Source organism: Passer montanus, unplaced genomic scaffold, assembly GCF_014805655.1.
Source record: "Passer montanus isolate IOZ18808 unplaced genomic scaffold, ASM1480565v1 scaffold21, whole genome shotgun sequence".
Taxonomy (NCBI): Eukaryota; Metazoa; Chordata; class Aves; order Passeriformes; family Passeridae; genus Passer; species Passer montanus.
Genome location: NW_024366703.1, coordinates 4,131,454 through 4,147,091, shown reverse-complemented (window position 1 = coordinate 4,147,091; position 15,638 = coordinate 4,131,454). Strand labels below are relative to the sequence as shown.

Sequence of the window (15,638 nt, the reverse complement as noted above, 5' to 3'; positions counted from 1 at the left end):
TTTCTGTCTTCTTTATGTTTAAATTGTCTACATGTTTAACCACTCCTACTTCTCCCCAGTGCTTCTGAAATTAAAGCTCAGTGGCAAGTGAAAAAAAACCACTTTCCCTCCACCACTTGTGAAAATGAGATATCTCAAATGCATGTCTGAGAGCAAATGGCATTTCAGTAGATGAAAATTTTAAGAAAACAAATGGTTACGGTCAAGGATGCATTTCATTGATCTCTTGGTGGTGTTAAGACTCATTGCCCTAATACTTTCTTTTATTTGATGGATTACAGTAAGAATTTAAAAGAAATATACAAAGTGAAAAAAATCCAAAGTCATTACTTTCATTCAAGAATTCAACCTCAGTAACTTCATTTCTTAAGGGTTATGTGATCTTGTAGCCTGCACACTGGGAATTACAGGAACTTGCTAAAGTAGTTTTGGCTGAAAGCTAAAATCTCTCATTCTGCATTGCCATAAACTCACAACACAAGTGATTTTATAAAAAACATGCAAAAGGTTTCAAAACTTAATAAAGATAAACCCTAACAACACTTCCAAAACCCCCATGTAGTATCAAAGACAAAAAAATTGAGGTCTAAAAACAAGAGTTTAAAAAGTTAGATAAAAAGACTATTTATTCTTTCAGTCAAGTCATCATATTAAAATATTGACAAAAGGACTGCTCAGACAGATGTTCTGAACTTTTCATCCACTTACAGCAAATAAATAAAAGAAATTGTCAATAAACCCAAGTATCAAATTAAATTAAAGAAAAAAATAGGAATTTCAAGCAGCTAGATAAATCTAATATTTCAAGTCCAGATTCACTGAAAAACTTTTTCAAGATTGAAAGGTGTCACAAGACAATGTAAATTTTGATTTATTTTAGCTGGAAAAAATTCTTAGGTCCAGGTTAAAACTGCAGAGTTTTATCAGTGATTATCACATCATGGGTACTGAAGGCCAGACAACTTTTTCTAGTTTCTGTTCAGAGAGGTTTGCAGATAAATTCTAAACATTACATGGCTATGGGTATAGCAGCACATCCTTCCCAGTTCTTTAGCTGTAGCACTTTTGACAGCTACCCATTATGCCAAGTAAAGAACACACTTCTCTGACATAACTGCATCATCATGGAAATCTAAAACATTCTGGGCATTCAGTTCTATTTCCAGAGGCAACTGACTTTCATATACAAACATGTAAGAAACAAGGAAGGAAAACCAGACTATTTTTAAATTTCTCTGCAAGAAGAATACTCTATAAAGAAATTTTAACAAGTACTTTAGAGACATTCTTGACAAAGAAAAGTTTGTCTCTCCAAGCTATTAGCGCCTTCCTTATTTTTTCCCTCTTTACAAATTAACTTTCTCCTCCATACTTTCAGCAGTCACAAGAAGTGTCCATAACAGCACTTGCTAGAAAACTATCCCAGAGCTGTTCTAACACCAAATATTGTAAACAAGCCTTATGAAAAAAGAATGCAAAAACATGCCAAAAAAGTACTCAAATTTGTATTAGTACATATATTAAAGTACTTGTTATGACTTCATATGCAAATACAAGGTGTTACTATTTTAAAGGAAGACAAAACAAATGTTTTTTGAGTTTTACTCCCCTGAGAGCTGACACTTGGCTTTTTCATGGTCCACCATTCCTGTTTAGCTATGTACAAACTACTTAATTTGGAAGGATATTGGATTCTTAAAACTTTGCTAGTTATTCTGAAGGTTTTCAATGGAAAAAAGCAAGATCTGCAGCTTGATCACAGTAACAACATGCAACACAGACTTTCAAATACATAGATCTTAAGTTGTTTTTATTAAATTTCCAAGAGCAATATAGAGGCAGCACTTAGCCTAATAAACCTGAAGTGGAAAAAATTACACTCTCATACTCCTATAAAAATAAAAAAGTACAAAGTTAAATTATGAAATGACATTTGGCATAACTACTTCAAGATCTGCAAAGATTAAACTAGTGCTCCATTTTTATGCTGCTTTTAAATAAAAAATGTTTTATCAAGAAAGTATCAAACCAACCTGTTTTGTTATATTGCCATGGAGAAGAGCTTCAATGTGTAACCGTGACAACAGCTGTGCTATGAAGGCCTTGAGACGGGGAAGGGTGACATCTACAATACATATTTAGACAGTTAAATCACTCAAATGCATTTTTAAATTATGAAGGACCTAGGCCTAAATCATCATTAGATACAGTGCATTTCTCAGAGGAGGAGAAATCTGTCATTACGAAGAAGTGAAATCTCTCCTTAAAAATGCAACATTGGAATGCTTCCAGGTCTAAATAGCAGCACTCATCATATAGTTTATTTCACTTAGAATTCACATGCTGTCGTGACCCAGATTCAAAAAAAAAAAAAAAAAGAGTAAAAAAAGCTGTCTTTCCAATCATGCTGAACAAACACTCATTCTCCAGAGAACACACTTGCAATCATTCAGGTGGTGTTCCAAGGAAAAGCCTTAGTTATTTACTAAACAAGCAGCATGTAGTTTATAATGCTCAAGAAAGACTCTGTGCATTTACCATCCAGACTAAAAAAAGAACCTCAACTCAAATATAGTGTTTTGATATTAATTTTGGAACAAATGAAATACAAGAAAAATACTTTGGCAATATATCCTAAAGGACACATGCACAACACATACACACACATTCTATCCAGCCTGCCCTTGCAAAGCAGTTTTCATATACAGTGCAAAATATAGTGTAGCATATAGAATCAATGGAGTAAGAGGAAGGATGGTTGGATGGGGTATTCATGGCAATGTGTTCTGAATCAAACCCCTCAAATAAATATAAAAGCCTGGTATTCTTCTTGAAAAGAATGTCAGTGTATTCCAAGAAGATATTACAAGACATCTTACAAACTGTCCCAGGAACAGCCTTTTAATACAACACAGTAAAATACAGGTTGGGAAAAGTTCTTCAGCTATTACTACAAACAGAATTACCACAGAATGGCGTGGGTTGAAAGGGACCTTAAAGATCGTCTAGTTCTCACACCCCTGCTATTAGCAGGGACACTGTCCACTAGGCTCATTGCTCAGGATCCCATTCCATCTGGACTTGAAAAATCACTTAAATATCTTAATTAAAAATTTCTTCTTCCTTCAAATATACTGGAGCACCTACCTTGTGCTAAGAGCCACAATGTTCTTTATTATTATTGTCATTATCTACAGAAAGTACTTCTTTTTTCTTTATTAGCTACAGCTCTTTACTATCTACAGAAACATAAGCTAGGAAAAAACAAAATAGTTTGCACATTGGGAGGTACAATGCAGATATACTCCAGTGTGCCTGTAAGATGTCAACTAGAGCCAAATGATTTTACCAATGTTGATTAAGTACTGGATTCACCATATCCAGGTTCATGTACCCCCAAAGTTAGTAAAGTTTTGCCTGAACTTTTATCTCCAAGTTTTGTCATTTGAAGCCTTTTCCATGAGCTACTCTACGTTCTTGAAACTGGAGGGCAAGAGCAGCATGGCCAGCATCAGCTCAGGCCTGGCACTGCAGGGCTTCCCTTGAATAGTGAGTAGAGTTCAAAACAGGTATCCTCAATAGTTAAGTAACATTAGTAAAAAAATAATAAAGTGGCAGAACATTACCATCTAGAGCTTCTTTTAATTCATCTTTGGTCCAAGCAACTTCAGTCATCAGGAGTCGGAGATAATACATTGCATGCTGGTGAGGCTGTTCAGCCCTGAAGTTGTTGAGTGATCTCATGTACTAAACCAAAAAAATCAGGCTCAAGTTAGAAATTCAGAAATAGAATTCTAAACATATTAACATTGTACTCTCAACTTTGTATCAAAAAGATACAGTTCAGATATTGAGAACATTCCCTTGCTTGTTACAACTCTTTAAAAAATTGTGTTATATCACTTTAGTAATAATGCAGGCTTCTGAGCCTTTGGATTAAGCAGAAACCATCAAGATGCTTGAAATGTGCTTGTCCATAAAATTAATGCCTAGAAATTAAATTATTGCAATGAACAAGAATTCAGATCAAATTTCCTGGGTAGTTGTTCTACCCAGGAAATTCGCCTTCTATGATGACTATGATGGGGAACACTGCTAATAGAAAATGTATTTTTATCCCTGTCCCCTACTTTGGCTGACTTGTTTAGACAAAATCTGCAGCATCTGGAAAATTCTCTGCATGTTTTGCATGGATAAAGGCCATATGAGAGAAGAACCAGAGAGCTTCTGCAAAACAACTCCTTTCTAGTCCAGCTGCACTTTTACAAAATAAGCAAAACCTTCTTCTTCTACCAGACAAAGTGGAAAGTGCAAACTAATAGTTTTGACAAGCTGCAAGCATTTCCAATGCAGGAAAAAAGTAACTCATTTCAGGACACGAGTGACCAATAGCATGCCTCAGGTTGCTGAGGATGTATCCTTCTGTCTGCTCCAAGCAGAAGGCAGAAGTTGGTATCTCCTTTATCTGTTTGGCATAGACATGGGGAGAAAACTGCAATCTCTCCAGCTGATGTAATTTCTAGAAATCAGCATGTATTAAACCAGGTGGTTACCTTTGCACCAAAGGATCAAGGCCCAGAAGACAAGAAAAATCTAGGGAAAAGAAATGTTGCAAATCCTTTCCCCCCTTCATCTACTTCCCACTTCTTTTATGCCTAGGTCCTACTGCAGCCTTTCCAAATTGCAAAACAGGATTTAAAGCTAAGATTTTCCCCTCCATCCCCCTACTTAGATTTCTACTCCTACCAAAGCAAGCTGTGCTTCCTTGATACATCATAAGAAAGACTGACTAAAAAAAGATTCCAGGACCAGTTATTTTTAAACCAAAGAATGTTACATACACAACTCCGAGAAGCTCACAGCCACAAAAAAAAAAAAAAAAAAAAAAAAAAAAAAAAAAAAAAAAAAGGCCATCTGAAGTCCCACTAATGCAGAATTTCACTCTCTATTTCCACAGATTGTCAGCCTTCAGATCTCCTACCAGGTCAATGCATTCAATTTTCAATTACTCCAAAATGTGAATTTCTCATGCAGCTTACCGCTTCCTTGATAATTTCAAATCGCTTTTCATCGATCTCAAAAGTAGCCATTTTCTCAATGATCTTCTTGAGCAAGATATGTTGCTTGTCGTTATAACCTTTTACAGAGAGCTATGGAAAAAGTGCATAAGTTGCTTTAAATGTGGAAGATAAAAGAATAAAACCATTACCAAGTCTTGTACAATGCCATGAGCAATGCACTTTCCAATACTTACGCTAAATTCACTGTTACAGAACATTCAATCACTCTTAAGTTAAATCCCTTTATCCACTAAGAGGTAACTAACTGACAAATACAATATTGTTTATTTGCACAGGAATTCTACATGCATAGAATTAATGTAATTTCCTGTTGGTGTAAGTAAACCGTACTCAGTATGCAGATTTTTAATGATTACACTGTTGAGTTTTGGAGTACTGAAATGGTTTTAATCTAGGTTTCTCACTTTAGTAATGAAGTCTGGATTCACAACCTTCTAAAATACTCTCTCCAATTTACTTTAACCCTTGGTTCATATCTACGTTGTCAATCAAAGAATATTTAAGGGGAAGTAAGCAATACTACAAAAAAGGGGTGCTATAAACAGCAGCACATTTTATAAGCAGGATGCTGCTGAGCTGAAACGTCATCCTGGAATTGTAATGACACATTGATCTGACCATACATATTTTTGAAAATATAAATGAAATAGACTTGCTCATTTAAAAAATAAAACTTAAAAAATATTGTTATGATTTCATCAAGCTGCAGAAAATTTCTCTGGCAAAAAGGCATTAAAAGGTCTTTTTTGCAAGGAAAATCTTCAAAATTTGGTATCTTGAACCAGGAATTTGATTGGATTTGTGCAGTTTAATTAGGATTAAAACTAAACTTTAGAACACAAACCAACATATAGAATTCCCACTTTTCAGCAGGAAGAATTTTTTGTTCTGTAGTTGCTGAAGCACAGCTGAACAATCAATTTGAAGAAAATGTTATCATAAATAGATTTATGACAGAGGCCGGTATCCTAAATTAGCACAGGAACCCAAAGAGTTCAACAATCACCTTGGGTGACTTCTCAGAGTACCATCTGCCCTTGTTCAAAGCATCAGTATACTCATTAGTAAGTCACACTTATTTAATTATATAACTTCTTACAGTATGGAAAATAATATTACAAGATCTCAAATAATATTTAAAATAACTGTGACTAAAAATTAAGAAAATTACACACAATTTTTAAAGGAATTAACCCTGGTCATAGAAACATCAGCAAGCTTTGAAAATGAGGACAACCTAATGATTGCAGTCAGGTGAATAAAACAAGAAAATTATATTTGCATTTGGTTTTTTTAAAATGCAGCACTCTCTCATATAGAAAATGTAAAGACAGTAGACAGTACATTCTTCTACTAAAATACTTTGGAAAATAACGCTTCTACAGGAAATTTCAAAACACATTCTGGCATATAAGGATGGTTAACAAAAGCTTTTAACCAAACTTCAAAAGAGACTACTAAAATCTCCTAGCATAAATCTCACAGGAGAAGCTAAATAAGAAATAAGAATTTATGGTAATACCAGTATTTATCAAGTACTGTCAATGCTTTATAACAGATTATAAAACGTGATAAAACAAAAGGAAAAGCCATAAATATCCAGCATTGCATTCTAATGAACACATGCACAATCCATCTCCACAGCTCACTACAGTAGAATTAGAGAATTATAACAAAATCTGTAAAGCTGAGGATTCATTCAACAGAAAAGTTAATATTTTTATACAGAAACCAGCAATACTACTTTCCAGATTATCATGCAAGCAAGTAAAAATGTGAACCAGAATGCAACAATTGCACTACACGCATGTTCACAAGACACTGCAATCTTAAACAGGTCACTCAGTACTGATTAAAATACAGTCTTGCATTGCCTTTAATTCATGAGATATATGCAAGGAAAAAAAACATTAACCATCTCATTTAGAAATGCAGAAGTCCAATGTTTTCTCCAAGCTCAACAACTCCCAAGCTGTTTCATTTCCTCCTGCGTTCTTTTCTTACTTACAAGTATTGCATTCATTCCTGATGCAATGCCATAGACCAAACCTGAGAGGCGTGCTGCATATGTATACTCTTTTAAATCATCCTTCAATAACCTGATAAACAGGTATGTCATGTTGCAATGGAGAGGATCAGCATAAATGTAGCGACTAACAAAAAGAAAAACAAAAGAAATGCTTTGATACCTCAGGCAGTGACAAGGTAATGGATGAAGAAACATGACTGAAGAGTATGTATATGCAGCCTCATGATCAGTAGTTCTTGAACAGAAAAGCAGAAGTACACTATTTATTTAATAGCATGAAAAGGGGGTCTTTTACCCCATCAGTCAGAAAGTTTTTAGTAGATATCTGACCAACAAATATGTAAGCTTGGATTAGGGTTGTGGTTTTTTTTTTAATGGAGGAAGAAATCTTACAAATTAATTTCACGAATGACGTAGAAATAAAGAAGAAAATTTGCTTAATGTGAACTAAAAGACTGTTGAAGACTTTTAACAAAATTCAACTTAAAATTCAAATCAAAGAAAGGATGGCTAATAACCAAGATCAAAAGGACTAACAGCCTTTATTTTTTATTTAAAAGTCCTTCCATCAAATCAATATAAAAATGTTGATGAGTGGAAGTAGTTGTAAGGCTCTACGCTTTTCCTTGACTTGAGTACTTACATACATCCCATAGATGGTATTTTGGAGATCATAGTTCAAGCCAGCTAGTTCTGCTGCATATGCATACTCGTTGAGGGAGTCTTTGAGTAGTTCAAGGTACAAATAGGCCATGTTACAATGCAAGGGATCCACGTAAGCAAATGGGCTGGAAGAAAATGTTGAAAGTAAAATATGCAGTTTAAAATTATTTCTCTCTTTCTTTTGGCCTTTTAAGTTTGATCTGAAGGAAACAGTATTTTCTGTGTTTTTATGCTGATGGATCCCATTCTGAAGGACTCCTATTTCGAAGCCAAATATGAACACATCTGACAAGTGTTACTTAGCTTGCATATGGTTTGATGACTAAATACACTCAAGATCCCAGAGACATTCTATTTACGCTCATAAATCAAGACGTGTTTTGTTTACTTGGCTGCACAGTCAGAATTCACCAGGAGTAAAAGAAACAAAATATACCAACATAATTTAACAGACCAAAAGGAAAGTCCATGTACTGAACCTTAATTAATTAGTATTCATACCCTATCAGTTTCTATTACAAAAATTAGGAGATCAACAATTTTTGGTATGACAATATGCAATACATGCCAAGGTCAGCTCAGGAGACAAGTCTGTGTATCCATTTTCTTACTACTGTAATTTCTTGCAATATTTTTATAATGGCAACAACTCTCCAAAACCAACTGTTGCATTAGGCACACATGATCATACACAACACTCTTGTAAATTTCTCAAAAAGAGAAATGCAACTCAAAGACTGAAGTCATGCTTCAACCCTGCTAATTGTTAAATACCTGTCTGTTTTAAAGATTTGAGAAGACAAGTTATTTGTACTACATGTATTGGTAAAATCTCTGAAGTGCATGTAGATTCATTATCAATGTCACAGATATGACCACCAGTATCTGAAGCACTTGCTGTCAGGATATGGCTTACAATTAAAACCTGACTTTTTCCTGAAGCACTCAAATATTCAGGCTATTACATATGTTTACACCTATACAGCAGGGTATTTCACTGTGTATATCAACACTATTGTAGTAAAACAAGACACAGCACACAAACTGATAACTAAAACACACGGCAACGATATTTTTAAGAAAGTTCCTCATAGCTTTTAACTTATCCTTCCTTTTAGATTAAGAAAAGGAAGCACAGGAAGATATTTTAACAAACTAAATTAATGATTTCAAATATATCCATTTGAGAAGCAGAGCCAGCTATAGTCTGAAATCCTAGCCCAGATTAAACAAACAGGTCAGTAAAAAAGACAAAAGAACTGGTATTTGCATTTCTTCCTACAATGAGAATTTCCCAAAACTAAGCAATTTCAATATGCCAAATGATATAAATCCAATTACTATTGAATTTCTTAATTAAAACCAAATTCAAAGTGAGATGCAGATCAATCCTACAAACCTTCCACCAGACTCATTAAATTCTTTCCCATTTTGATACTAGAATACAGACTTAATCAGTTTGAGTGATTACTGTGTCTGTATCAGTTTTAAATGCTGCATTCTCACTTAGCTGGCAAAGGCCAACTGGGAATTTTGAACAAAATCACAACTACTAGATCATTAATCCTCAAGGGAAAAATAACAGAAAACAATTATTACAACACTGTTCTGGGAGTTGCTTCCTATTACTGACAGTTTTGTAAACAAATGAATATTTCTAGTTTACCTTTTTTTTACTGGACTCAAAGAAGTAGAACAACACAATCACTAATGGTACATTTAAAAAACAACAAACCCATGAACTCTAGTCCTTTCCCCTTTCAAACAGCTGTAAGTGACAGAGCTGGAATGGACACTGAAATGCGGAGTTTCAAAGCATCGCCACATTATATGATTGTTTTACTTCCTTTTAAAAAAGGATACTTTTTGACTTTATAAGTTGCAATTCTTGCAACTTTAGCAGCAATGCAAAAACTTATGATCCTCTTTTAGAGCAGGCAGTAAGTCAGATGTTTTTACTGTGATGTTTCTTTAACACAAGGATGCCTGTAAGGATTTTCAGTTTTGGAACAAGGTGATTTCAAGAGGTTCATACACATATTGTTCCTGTGCAGTTTGTATATTTAAGGGAGAAAACAACCTCAACTTCCTCTTAATTTATCTACACAGCAATTGCTGCTACAACATCTGGACCAGGATTCTTTCTATGCTTCATGTTGATCAGGGCTGCAGGCAGAAGAAATCCTCCTAGGTTTTTTTTATCATACTGAAGCAGTCTGCAGTGCAAACAAATTCTTGTAATCCACTACAAGGCAGCAGAGGCTTTACATTCTGATGTAGAACTGAGGCTTAGACTTTTTATTAAAACCTGTGTCATAAAGGTGGCTTTATTCACCAGTTCACTTGTGAACATGAGATAGGAGTGATTTCATCAAGTCTCATGAATAAACACTTTACATTTCACCATTTCCTTCAATGACCATCAGCATGACCACAAAGAGACAGGTTCTCCAAGAACCTTTTCTAAGTATCCAAACTAGACAAACCTGCTTACAACATCATTTAGATGTGATGCCCCCAGTGTTGTCAAAATCTCCTCACTCCTGCTCACGCACAATTACCATCTCATTTTTAAGGAAAAGGAAAGAACCCCTGTTCCCAACCCAAAGCAAAAAAGCCATCAGCTCTCACCTGAAACTGCTCCTAGGAGGAAAGAGGCAAATCATTCCATTACAATGGTCAGCAAAGCTCAAGTACTTCTGGCTTTTTATAAGGGCTCACTGAGATGAAAGTACAAATCTAACTGGAAATACCATCTCCACAGGTCTAGGTAGGATATCCCTGCTTGCTGCAGGAGGGCTGGACTAGACCTTTAAAGGTCACTTCCAATTCTAAGATACTGTGTGTATTGCATACACTTCTACCTTTGTGTGCTCTACATAAACCCAATTATTATCTTTTATTTATTCACAGATTGTTAGAGATTATAGTTCACTATAGTTCACCTGAATTGATTTAAAAAACCACCACAACTGTAAACTCAGCATCCATCAGTAAAATTCTATTTTGGATTTTGGCCAAACATAGCACAAGGGAAAGCTACCAAGAATGAAAAAGAAGGCAAAGCACTGCAATTGCTGTTCTCTGAATGAGAGATGGGGAGCTCCCATTTTGATCCTCCATTTCCTGACACACTGAAGTTGAAACAGTTCTAACATCCGGCCTGTGGTTTCAAAAAGCAAAGACAGAAAATGCCCAGGCAACCTATTTTGCCCAGCTAGTATGAAAACCAGTACCAAGACATGACACACACTGAAAAAAACCTCTGTATAATATCCTGCAAGAAAAATTTCAAGTGGTCTCTCAAAACAAGAATTCAACAGTGCATCTATGGGAGCCCCCACAAAGACCCTTAAAGCAATATCACCAAATAACTTAACTAGGCAAAAGGAGAGTCCCTGAATTTTTTCTGGCTTTCAGTAGTTCAACACAGAATCAGCTGCACTTTAAAAACAGCAGTATTTTTTTTAAATTCAAAAGTTAGAAATTTATTACTTGAAAGGAACATTAAGAATTTCCATCACTGTCATGCTCACTTAAAAAAGATTATCTTCCTATGATGAAAGTCATGCAAGATCAGAATTAACATTACATCATTTTATCATACATCTTGAGGTCAGAATCAAACACTCATTGATAACATAGACAATGCTCTTCAAAAAAAAGTACAATCAGTTATGAGTGTCAGTTAAGTAAAATCCCAGAATGTTAGCACTTTTTTAACTGATTTGCATTATGCAAATGAAAATATAATTTAAGTCTAAAACTATTATCAGAATAGCATTTCATAAAGAAAACCCATGTTAAAATAGCTGTGATTTAGTATTTAATTTGAAAATACACAATTATTTTTAAAGAGGGATATTGCAATATGTAGTGGGTTCTATTAACAGATATATTTCAGGTATAGCAAATAAAATATAAAAGAAAATTTGGTTTAAAAGTATTTTTAGGTAAACTTTTCCTTTCTGTATAGAAGGAGCACAAAATCTCTTGCTACTCAATTACTGCATAACTTAGATGTGCCCTCCTGCATCTAAGCCTTATTACATATTCAAAGTAAGGACAAAGATTCTAAAGTGCAAGAAAGCGTTTTTGCTGCACAAATGCAGATTCCCAATAAATAAGAAACTTTTGGAGACAACTTTGTGTGATATACTTAACATTGCATACCTGAAAAATTCAAAGTTGAGACACGCTTTTGGCAAAAAGAATTTGTCATCTTGCTTGAACCACTTAGATGTGCCCTCCTGCATCTAAGCCTTATTACATATTCAAAGTAAGGACAAAGTGCAAGAAAGCGTTTTTGCTGCACAGATGCAGATTCCCAATAAATAAGAAACTTTTGGAGACAACTTTGTGTGATATACTTAACATTGCATACCTGAAAAATTCAAAGTTGAGACACGCTTTTGGCAAAAAGAATTTGTCATCTTGCTTGAACCATAGTTTGCTCATAGCAGTGTCCTGTGTCAAGAAAAGAGGTTTTGTTAAGTCATCTGACTTTTAACTGCAATATATGCCACAGCTTAAAAAAGTCTCTTCACCACTTCCAACTGCCACTTAGAATTATTCCCTTAAATTCAAATTGCTTGAACTGCTATATTCAATACATATAGTGAATATAGATATATTCAATACATTGAATATATATTCACTATAGTTTGAGATCACTAAATGACACGTCTCACATTTTTCCAGGCAGTCACAGGCGTTTTCTGTACACAGTTACAAAACAATAGCCTTCCCCACACCCTCGACTTACTCAACAGTGGTTAAAAAAAATGGAAGAGTGGCAGTCACCCTTCTGCTGAATAAACAGCTCTACTGCTATTTTTATCAACTGCTGACACACTTTCAAAAGGGCACTTAGAGTTCAAGCTGTATCTAGATTCACTGTCCTAGGAACACAAATTGTCGCAGTCCAAAGTTCAGCAAGAATGAACTTTCTACTGTCTTTGTAGCAAAATATTCAAGCTTTGTACTTTTTTGTTTTCTATCCTTTGGAATATGAGGTTATCTGTATTTTATAAAACAGAGGAATTAAATTCTAACTTCCCAGAAGATTAGTCAGTAAACAGGACAAGAACAGACAGTTTACCTTGACAAGGGCAGGGTACTGTGTTGCATCTTTTTCCAATGGCAAAATCTCAAAGTTTGTAGGAATAAACTCATTCTTCATTGGAAGCTTGAATTTCCCATTCAGGTCAGCATTTTGCCATTTCTAGATCAACAGGAGAAATAATGAAGCTATGCCATTTTCTGCTTTATTAAAGCACATATGGGCTTATTTATTTTATGCTAATACAAAAGATTTTAAAATGTATTCCAGTACCTTCTGTGTACCTAAGCTAACAGGGAAAGAGGGAAATACGTGGGGGAAAAAAAGTTGGAGTAGGCTATCAACAGGATTAATTGCTCTTAGAAGGAGGATGACAGATAAAAAATTTTGAAAAGTTTATAGTAGAGAGGAGGGTGGGTTTATATCTCATATTTTCTGCTACTGTGAACTGTAAATGAAGATATTAAACTAAACATTTAACCAAGAATTCTAATTAAGAACATAGGTATGGTCAAGCTCAAGGAAGTGTTCCTATGCAATGTCTGTTAAGAACACACTCAGAAGGTCCAATTCAGCCCTAACGTAAATTAAATTTTACAGCCATAGAAGATCAGAACAATAACAAGTTTCAACAAGGATTTGCCCACCTCTTTTTTTTTGAGTTTTGATTTTTACAGTCTCATTTAACTGACAAAACATACTTGCTTTCTATGTTGCAAAAATCAACTTTAGAAACAGTTGCATAGAACAGTTTTTAAAAATTCCTTTTTTTAAGTACTGATCAGTTCATTAACAGATAACAGTTTGAAGTTTTAGAAGTTAATGCTTACATTTTTACTCAGCCACTGCATATTAGGGATCTTCTACAGAAAATACTGTAACATTTCCTACACTTAACTTGGTTTATAACCATTAAAATACATCCCTCCTATATAATAAATATTTGAAATCTAAAGACTAACATAACATTGTTACTTCCTTTAACATTAAACAGACTCATTGTATGATTTTCATGCTATGAAAAGCAGTGGATTTAAGTTCCCCCTTCAGCTACATGGAAAATTGGACAAAGAATTTACCACTGACTTTCACCTGCAGATATTAGAATGTTACAAATTTTAACATGCCTTAATAACTTCATCAGAAATTGCTTCTTGCTTGTACTGTGTTCCATACCACTCTTCCGTTCGATCCGTTTTTCCTTCAAAAGACTTGGAAACTATTGCAACTCTGAAAACAAAGAGACACTCTGGCATGAATGTGTCTGAGAAAAGACTGAGACTTTAATTCAAGCACTGTTTCTGCTTCCTCACCAGAGTACCTTTATTTCTGCAAACAGCCCATAGACAATGACAGGGTAGAAGAGCACGTGTAAGAATACAGAACTACATGCTAAGGTTAACCAAGAAATCAGGTTACCACAGTCATTTAATGCCACTGCTTTTCTGAAGTGTTACAACCTGGGGTTACACACCAGTAGTGCAGCATGCAATTCCTATTTTTAAGAATCTTGCTGTTCTAGAAAACAAAGCAGTTCTTGCAGTCTTCTAGAAAATTGATGACGCGATTATATTTTCTATACCACCTGTATGAACATCCAAATATGTGAAAATACTGATTACAGACATTTTATTCCAGTCCTAGTGTCACAGAATCATAGATAACCTCACATTGAAAGGGGCTCATAAGGATCATCTCATATTCAACTCCCTGCTTCTTGCAGGACTACCTAAAACTAAACCATGTGACTAAGAGCACCATCCAGGTGCTGCCTGAACACCCAAAAAAGAAATCCAGAATAAAGAAAATTACAAACTTATCAGTATTTTGTTAGTAGCCTACATGATAGGTATCAAGACAATTCCTTTAGTTCTATTGAACAATGTATCAATGGAAGTAGCTAGCTTCAAGAGCAAATAGATGTTTCTAAGAAATTTGAAATGGTCAAAAAAAGGAAGCACAACTACCTACTCTCCTGGACATGGCTGAATACCTGCAACACATGGATTCCCTGTTTTGCTCTTTTTTTTTTCTTTTTTTTTTTCCCAGCTTTTACCCTTGCAATTCTCTCCCTGAACCCACTGGCAGGTGGTGAGCAAGTGGCTGTGTGGAGCTTGGCTGCTGGCTGGGGTTAAATCACAACACAGAGAGACTACAAAAACTATAAAGTCTCAGAATTTCAGAGCAACCTACCTACCAGATCTTTTTGCACAGTAAATAAATAACAAGAAGAAAAAGAAGTAAGAGTCCTAAGTGGGAAAATTATCCTAATAAAATGCCAATAATCATATGGCTAGAGCAGCAAGACAAAGATGTTTAATGCTAGAATACACTGTTTGAATATGTCTGTTATTCAACATTTCCTCCTCCTACCCTTCTCCAACATACTGACGCTCAAGCAGTAGTGATAATCCAAGCACCCAAACATTTCCAACAGGAGCATACTAAAATTCAAGAGCTAAAAATAATTGTCTACTCAGTATAGAAAACAAAATTGTGGAAACCAACATTGTAATTCTTCAAGCAGTTCTGCTTTAACAGATCCTTCTCTTTATGCCAAATCACTACTGGAATGATTACTGACATTTTGAGTTGTCAGAAACATACCCACAACAACAGAAACAAATCAAAAGGCATTTTGTCTGCCCAAGAATTACAACTTAAGACCAACAGGAAAGAAGACCAGGACACAAAAAGAGGGGAAGAGAAGCACAGCAGATAGAAATGCCATGCCATGCAGGTATTTCAATATATTATAATCCATCTCTAAAGTCACCAATTATGTAACATTAGTTTTGCTTTT

At 34.9% G+C, this 15,638-nt stretch overlaps 1 protein-coding gene and 1 long non-coding RNA gene across 6 annotated transcripts in view; one reads left to right on the top strand and one right to left on the bottom strand.

Annotated features, from left to right (window-relative positions):
• The window catches only part of IDE (insulin degrading enzyme), a 59,890-nt gene that overhangs the window by 19,449 nt on the left and 24,803 nt on the right, over window positions 1–15,638 (bottom strand). For 4 of the 5 annotated variants that reach the window (XM_039709425.1, XM_039709421.1, XM_039709423.1 and 1 more), the window contains 7 exons: window positions 13,963–14,065; window positions 12,875–12,997; window positions 12,158–12,240; window positions 7,754–7,898; window positions 5,040–5,150; window positions 3,627–3,747; window positions 2,034–2,125 (listed from right to left, as the gene is read on the bottom strand). In XM_039709425.1, coding sequence (XP_039565359.1) covers window positions 2,034–2,125; window positions 3,627–3,747; window positions 5,040–5,150; window positions 7,754–7,898; window positions 12,158–12,240; window positions 12,875–12,997; window positions 13,963–14,065 — 778 coding nt within the window. Of the gene's footprint in view, window positions 1–2,033; window positions 2,126–3,626; window positions 3,748–5,039; window positions 5,151–7,089; window positions 7,235–7,753; window positions 7,899–12,157; window positions 12,241–12,874; window positions 12,998–13,962; window positions 14,066–15,638 lie in introns of all 5 variants that reach the window. The other variant, XM_039709422.1, reaches the window with a different exon arrangement.
• The window catches only part of LOC120502214, a 53,666-nt gene that overhangs the window by 19,779 nt on the left and 18,249 nt on the right, over window positions 1–15,638 (top strand). The window lies entirely within an intron of this gene.